Source organism: Hyperolius riggenbachi, chromosome 9 (assembly GCF_040937935.1).
Source record: "Hyperolius riggenbachi isolate aHypRig1 chromosome 9, aHypRig1.pri, whole genome shotgun sequence".
Lineage (NCBI taxonomy): Eukaryota > Metazoa > Chordata > Amphibia > Anura > Hyperoliidae > Hyperolius > Hyperolius riggenbachi.
The window spans coordinates 183,291,308-183,299,620 of NC_090654.1; the positions used below are offsets into that span (position 1 = coordinate 183,291,308).

The following is an 8,313-nucleotide window of genomic DNA, read 5'->3' on the forward strand; positions in this document are numbered from 1 at the left end:
GGTTTTGGGCCAATCCATCTCCTCATGGGGGATTCTTAGGGTTTTCTTTGCTTTCAACAGCATTTCCTGAACAGCAGTTTAACTGTCAAAATAGTAAGATACCAGCCGGCCTCCCTAATCACTTGCACACTATTTTGTCAGTTATGCTGGCAATACACGGCTCGATTCTGAGTCATTTAGATCAGGGGTCCCCAACTATCGGTCCGCGGCCCACTGCTAGTGCGTGAGCCGTTTGCAGCTGGGCCTCGGGTCTGTCCTCTCGACCCCTCCCCCCGCGGCCGCTGCTGTTACCTTAGCTGGCGGCCGCTTCATCTGTATATATCCTGGTCAGCCTCTCTCCCATTTTCTCTCATAGCAGGAAGCGCGTCTCCCGGCTGCTGTAAAGATGCAGGAAGCTGGGCAGCGGTTCTCATGGTAATGGCGATACGCATCGCTGTTACAGGAAGCCGCTCTCCTGCTTCTGCCTCTTCACAGCAGCCGGGAGACGCACTGCCTGCTTCGAGAGAAAACGGGAGAGAGGCTGACCAGGATATATACAGATGAAGCGGCCGCCAGCTAAGGTAACACAGCGGCGGCCGCATGCAGCTATACTGGCTATACTGGGGCATCTATACTGGCTATACTGGGGCATCTATACTGGCTATACTGGGGCATATACACTGGCTATACTGGGGCATCTATACTGGCTATACTGGGGCATCTATACTGGCTATACTGGGGCAGATATACTGGCTATACTGGGACATCTATACTGGGGCAGATATTCTGGCTATACTGGGGCAGCCATACTGGGGCATCCATACTGGCTATACTGGGGCAGATATACTGGCTGTACTGGAGCAGATTTACTGGTCTGGATAGTGGTTCCCGAGCCGAAAAAGGTTGGGGACCCCTGATTTAGATGGCTCGATAGATCATTTCCAACATGTCCAATCTCCAGCCCGATTGTTTCATTGCTCGATTCTGCATTGAAGATAATGCAAAAAGATAAGACAAACGAGCGGAAGATAAGAGAATCGCTTGCGGAATCAAGCGGGGAATCAATCGAGCGGGAGAATCTAGCGGCAAAATCAAGCCGTGTAAGCCCAACATTAGACTTTGCAACTGCTGTTCAGGAAATGCTGTTGAAAACAACGAAAACCTTGAGAATCCCCCATGAAGAGATGGACTGGCCCAAAACCTGTCGGTTCTGTCCGATTTTAACTGCCTACTTTTTTCACGATAGTGGTCCTTTAAGATAGCAAATGTGTCCTAACATTTCTTTGAGGGTAGGTGCACACATAACATAAAGGGAAAGGCTGCATTTTATGTCACGTTTCATTTTATGTTGTGTGTGTTTTTTGTGCATTTTTGCTGTGTTTTGCTGCATTTGCGTTAACCTTTTTTTTTACCACAGATGCGTTTTGCATGCGTTTTAATGCGTTTGCAGTTCGTATATATAAAATTTGTTACTTTTGTGGTATGGGCGCTCCTCTTACCTGACTGACTCTAAGGTTTTACACATATGATTATCACCACTCCGCCCTAGTGGATCGCTATGTACGCTGGGGGTATCACCTCCCTAATTGGATAACTTTATTGTATGCGTACAGCGCTCCCACTATGCGGCACAGACCTGATATAATGTATAAACTGTAGCAGGTAGGCGTTCCCTCCTGATACCATGTATAATAAAATGTCCTAAATTTCAATGTCCTCCTTCGATGGACTATAGTACACAGATTTCTTCTATACAGTCCAAAAAATGACCTATCAGCGGTGTCACCACTTCACTCTACTTCCATCAACATGAGCATGGTTGGTGTACAATATTATACTCTCACCAATGTCCAAGGGCTGACATATATAGATATCAGCAGACACGTTTCATTACAATTCACGCAGCATAGGTCCTCAGCAACTTCCCCCTGTAAGTGTCCTACACAAACAAGGGAAAAGACATAGCGTAATCCTGCTTCAAAGCAACTTCCAAACAGCTCCCACCACCAGTGAGGTTTTAGCTCAACTTCAGCACCTTCCGTGTGTGTGCAATCACCATGCACCCCACACCACTAGTACATAAAACGCTCACCGGATAGGTTGGCTGACCGGCTACAGACCAGCAACTGCGTTTGTAGTCTCCCGTGTCAGAGGATCTGAGGTTGGACCAGCTGTATCCTTAAGAACTCAGAGAGAAAGGTTCCATAGCATAATCCCGTTTATTAAAAGATTAAAACATATAAAAGTGCACTCACAATTGTAGAAAGTTTATGCGCATATCAATATAGGACGTCCTCCTCCGCTCTCAGCACATCTGCGTCTCCACTGCTGTTCCGCCTGAGGCCACGCCCTACCGGTTTCGTCAATGATGACTCATCAGGGGCTCCCTGATGAGTCATCATTGACGAAACCGGTAGGGCGTGGCCTCAGGCGGAACAGCAGTGGAGACGCAGATGTGCTGAGAGCGGAGGAGGACGTCCTATATTGATATGCGCATAAACTTTCTACAATTGTGAGTGCACTTTTATATGTTTTAATCTTTTAATAAACGGGATTATGCTATGGAACCTTTCTCTCTGAGTTCTTAAGGATACAGCTGGTCCAACCTCAGATCCTCTGACACGGGAGACTACAAACGCAGTTGCTGGTCTGTAGCCGGTCAGCCAACCTATCCGGTGAGCGTTTTATGTACTAGTGGTGTGGGGTGCATGGTGATTGCACACACACGGAAGGTGCTGAAGTTGAGCTAAAACCTCACTGGTGGTGGGAGCTGTTTGGAAGTTGCTTTGAAGCAGGATTACGCTATGTCTTTTCCCTTGTTTGTGTAGGACACTTACAGGGGGAAGTTGCTGAGGACCTATGCTGCGTGAATTGTAATGAAACGTGTCTGCTGATATCTATATATGTCAGCCCTTGGACATTGGTGAGAGTATAATATTGTACACCAACCATGCTCATGTTGATGGAAGTAGAGTGAAGTGGTGACACCGCTGATAGGTCATTTTTTGGACTGTATAGAAGAAATCTGTGTACTATAGTCCATCGAAGGAGGACATTGAAATTTAGGACATTTTATTATACATGGTATCAGGAGGGAACGCCTACCTGCTACAGTTTATACATTATATCAGGTCTGTGCCGCATAGTGGGAGCGCTGTACGCATACAATAACGTATATATAAAATGCATATGCATTTTGTATGCGTTTTCACACGTTTTTCTTTTGCGTTTTATGCAAATCACTAGGAAGACAACAGGAAGTGAAAATACATCAGAAAACGATTTTTTTTTTACCAAAAACGCATAGAAAAACGCATGTAAAATACATATAATCGCATTTCCATTGACTTTCATTATGTTCGTTTTTGATGCGTTTTTGAAGATTATGCAACAAAACCAGCGTTTTTGAAAACGCATGCAACAAAAAATGCATATGCGTTTTTGATATGCGTTTTTTCCTGTGGCCCATAGACTTCCATTAGCGGCAAAAACGCTGCATTTTCCACAATGCTAGCGGGGCATGAGGTACAAAGGGGACATAATCCACAAGATGCCCCTTCACCATGGATGCACAAGGTTTAGTATATATATATTTTCCCCCCTGGTTTTTGTCCTCTACACCTGGGTGCATCTCATGGTCAGGAGCGCATTATAGTCCGAAAAATATGGTAATTAACTACATTCTACTATATGTCTCTATGGTCCCTCTTTAACTGATTACTGTTGGAGCATTCATCTATTTACCTTTGTAAACAAAGGTTACCCTTTATATTTTATTCTTTTGGGAAATCCATTAGAGCTAGTTGTACTACAAGACTATTCCACATTTTACTGCATACAGAACTCTTTCTGCTATGTGTTTTATGGTCACTTCAAAGTGAAGAAACTGTCACTAAGTGTTCTGTGTAGAGTGTTTAGACATGTATTGAGATGATAATATAGCCCTGAATCTCCATTTTTTAAGAGTTAATAAATGTTACTTCTGCTGTCCTTGTGACCGAGGTCCTCTATGGCCCTTGTTAATTTAGTGCTGTTCTCTGCACACCTGGAAAGTAACATTTAATTGACTTCTCTATTGTTCTTTGGGCTGTCTTAATAAATAAGCCTAAATATATCAGCCTCTCTGAATTCATAGAGACAATGGAAGGGGGAGGAGGAGATCTCCAGAGGAACTGCAAAGCAGGGCTTAACATTACATGAAAAGCAGCCTCATTTATCACAGTCAGAGGAAATAATTATCTCCGGTTGCTTCACAGTACCCAATCAAGTTCTTAATGTTCTAGTATTGTAAATAAAGGATTTATTAATGATAAAAAAAACTATTGTGACAATTGGGCTGAAGGCCCCGTCTGAATTTTGCTATGTGACCCCATAATATGTAGTCACTCCTTTGGGCTAGACTCGCAGGGATGTCGAGCTCCAGTTCTCGAGGGCAGAGGTCCTCACACATTTTTGGCACACCTCAGATTAACGGATGGGACTGAATCAGGAGAGGTGTGGTTCATGAAGTAGAACCCATTTCTCCATTTCTCAGTACATTCTAAACACTGGCATGGATATGGCCCTGAAGGACTGGAGTTCGATGCCTGTGGGCTCTGAGTTTTGGAACTGAAATTCCAATTTGCATAATCGGGCACCCAGAGATCCATGCTTTTCAGCATGCTCTGCAAGTACGTAAAAAAAGAGAGCGTGGGAATGTTAAGGCATTCGTTTTTAACCATACTAATGCATTATTTTTATTTTTTTTCTCGCAGGAGCAGTACCAGTTCCTCTACAAGGCGATGCTAAGTTTGGTCAGTACAAAGGAGAATGGCAGTGGTCCCATGGCATTAGACATAAATGGAGTTGTTTTGATAAGCGATGAGTCGGATCCCTCACAGAGCATGGAGTCTCTTGTTTAGAGAGCAGCTCCCATCGAGGACAAATCTAAACAAAAAGGCACTACATTTATAAAACTTCTGACCTTCGAGACACAGTGGACTTTTTTCGAGGCCTTTTATTTGCCAGACTATATAGGTTATACAATAACCCAATTACTTTTTTACACTGATAAAATTTTGATATTTATTTTTTGCCATTTTATGTCTTAATGGTATCCTACTGAGCATTTGCACCTCTGTTCATTTCACTCGGTGAAACTCAATTGTATCTAGTTTTGCACTATATGATCAGTGTTACTGCCTATTACCGCTGCAGGACATGGCAAGATCCCAATGAGAACATTCCCTAGATCCAACCAATGCTCTTTTTTTAATTCAAATTCTTAAATTTTTAATTAAAACCTTCTTTAAGAGAGCCTGTTGTCTACACACAACAAAGTTGCCATTTTGTGTGCTGAAGGAGTATTCAGCATACTGAGTGACTAGAGTCCTGAGATTAGCCAGTAATTTCAGTATCAGAAACACCTGCCTAACCTTTTAAGTATTCGATAGTGCCAGAATGGGTTAAAACAGGAAATAGATTTGTATTGCTGTGTGCATGTCTATTGGGGAGAAACCTTCTAATTTCCTGCCATTTTATTTGGACAGGAAGTGAGGGCACATACATCTAATGGGTACACAGGCAGCAATGAACACTCTGTGGTTGAGTCATCAAATTGCGTTAATATTACCGTGCATAGACAGAGCGGGGTAATTATACGAAGTGCACGATACTATTCCCATAGCGTACGCGCATAACTATCGTACTATACACTTGTAGCGCGGCTGCTACTACGGTAATGTGCACGTTACCGTAGTAGCAGCCATGCAACTGGAGTACCGCAGTCGCGCTACAAGCTGATCGTGCACTACAGGAAAATTACCATGCTTTTTGTAATATTACCGCGCACTATGTATGCATGGTAATAATAACGCAATTTGATGAACCAGTGCCTACAGGCCTATTTATAAAGGGATGAACTGCCTATTGATTGGAAGTGCTGTTTTTTCTTTCAAATTATAGTACTTTTTTTTTTTCTTTTCTCCATATTTACAAGTGTCTGTCAGCTGAAAACATTGTCTCTTGTAAGTCTTATGGCCATATTTGCCACTTTCTCCTTATGTGACCGTTTTAGTAATGACTGCCATATTCATAAAGTGGCTAAGAGCCTATGGTATTCGTCACTTTCATTGAGGTGAATGCTGTAGGGAACAATAGAAAGAAGTAGTGTTTGTATCAAACACCCCCTCTGCAATGCATGCCCTAGATAGCCACTTTAGAAAGTAATGGTAAGCAGCCATAATGAAAGTACATGGGCCATTTGTTACTTCTAAAATAATAGTCATGGTGAGATATAATGCTCATGAGAGGTGATCAGATACTCCATTCAAGTTATCGGAGCTTTTCTTCTTTAATTGAATATAATACAGTAATCTGGTCATTTTTAAATCACCAGGAAACAAAACCTCTTCCCAGTTTTAGAAATTTTGCATTGTAAAAGTGTTTAGAATTTTAATTGTGGAAAAGAAAAAAATGGTAATCTGTTTTTGGTTTTTCACCAGACAGCTGGAGGGCAGGTTCATCCAGTTTTTATTTTATGTTTATGTCTGCATCGGGGGAGATTTCTCTTCATGTGTATGTCTGCAGTGGGGGAGATTTCTCTTCACCTTTATGTCTGCAGTGGGGGAGATTTCTCTTCACCTTTATGTCTGCAGTGGGGAGATTTCTCTTCACCTTTATGTCTGCAGTGGGGAGATTTCTCTTCATGTTTATGTCTGCATTGAGGGAGATTTCTCTTCACCTTTATGTCTGCAGTGGGGGCAATTTCTCTTCACGTTTATGTCTGCAGTGGGGGAGATTTTTCTTCCCCCCTTATGTCTGCAGTGGGAAGATTTCTCTTCCCCTTTTATGTCTGCAGTGGGGGAGATTTCTCTTCCCCCCCTTATGTCTGCAGTGGGAAGATTTCTCTTCCCCTTTTATGTCTTCAGTGGGGAGATTTCTCTTCCCCCCTTATGTCTTCAGTGGGGAGATTTCTCTTCCCCCCTTATGTCTGCAGTGGGAAGATTTCTCTTCCCCTTTTATGTCTGCAGTGGGGGAGATTTCTCTTCCCCCCTTATGTCTGCAGTGGGAAGATTTATCTTCCCCTTTTATGTCTGCAGTGGGGGAAATTTCTTTTCACGTTTGTCTGCAGTGGTGGAGATTTATTTTCACGTTTATGTTGTGAATGGGGCCATAGAAGTAAAAAAACAACAACTGAGAAAGGTTCTAACACTCCCTGCCACTATATTCGATTTGGGCTGGGCCAATAGGAGGGTTGGGCATTTTCCTTGACTTGTGGATAATAGTGCCATTGCACTGGTATTAAGTATGATGAAAATAGTGTGCAGCAACCCCAAAGGAACAAAAACAGGTCTACTAACATTTTTTTTCCGTTCCCTACTGGGCACATTCCTAGTTAACTCACTGGCAGAAGGCTGCATCAGCCTACAAAATGGCTACTTTAATTTTTAGCAGGTACACTTTAAACACATTGGTGTTAAGTATCAGTTTTCTAACTGCCATTCTTAGAAGCTGGGTGACCACTTTTTTTTTCCCTTTACACATGCCTTTATTTAATCGCAACACTAGCACATTATTATTAATATATTGTTAAACACTCTGCTCTGGGACACTTATTACAAGGCATTCCATGTTATCTCACCTCATCATGTGATGTATAGTTTTGTTTTGTTACTTTGGTTCTGTTCACATGCCACCATTTTGTTATGAATTGCTATTTAGGTATTACACCATTTTCATTTTATATTGTGATTTGTATTTTACTTCTGTGAACCCAAATGCACACTTGCTTTGGTTTTCTCATTCGCAGCCACAGTTCTGTTTAATTTACTACACAATATGATAAAACTTATTTTTATTCAGATTCTGCTTTGGTTTTTCTAAACATGAGTGTTGCCTAGCATTGCTCACGTGCACCAGAACACATGGGGGAAGCATTAGACTAGGTGAACCCGTCTTACAAATCAGCTGATCAAATGTACCGCACACTTCTCTCTGAGTTCTTGGATACATGAGCTACTTAAGGGTTCTTTTACACTATATCAGTTGCTGTCAGTTGTAACTGAAAGGAGGAATGATGTGCAGTCCAGTGTCCATGTTTCCCTATGGCCTCTTTCACACTTAACTGAAGCTTTTGCACAATGCACTGGTACGGAGAAAAAAACACATTAAGGCCTCTTGCACACTGCACGCGATTCCGTTTCAGATTCCGCTTTTTAATCAGTTTTTACATCCGATTCAGATTCAGATTTGCAGTGTGCAGGGAGCAAACTGCAAATCAGAATCTGAATCGGATGTAAAAACTGATTAAAAAGCGGAATCTGAAACGGAATCGCGTGCAGTGTGCAAGAGGCC

At 42.4% G+C, this 8,313-nt stretch overlaps 1 protein-coding gene across 5 annotated transcripts in view; it reads left to right on the top strand.

Moving 5' to 3' along the window:
* The window catches only part of PTPRG (protein tyrosine phosphatase receptor type G), an 831,563-nt gene extending 823,741 nt beyond the window's left edge, over positions 1–7,822 (top strand). For all 5 annotated transcript variants that reach the window (XM_068253765.1, XM_068253761.1, XM_068253762.1 and 2 more), the window contains one exon: positions 4,734–7,822. In XM_068253765.1, the coding sequence (XP_068109866.1) occupies positions 4,734–4,880 (147 nt within the window). In that variant the 3' untranslated portion in view covers positions 4,881–7,822. The remainder of the gene's footprint in view (positions 1–4,733) is intronic.
* Positions 7,823–8,313: the final 491 nt, after the last annotated feature.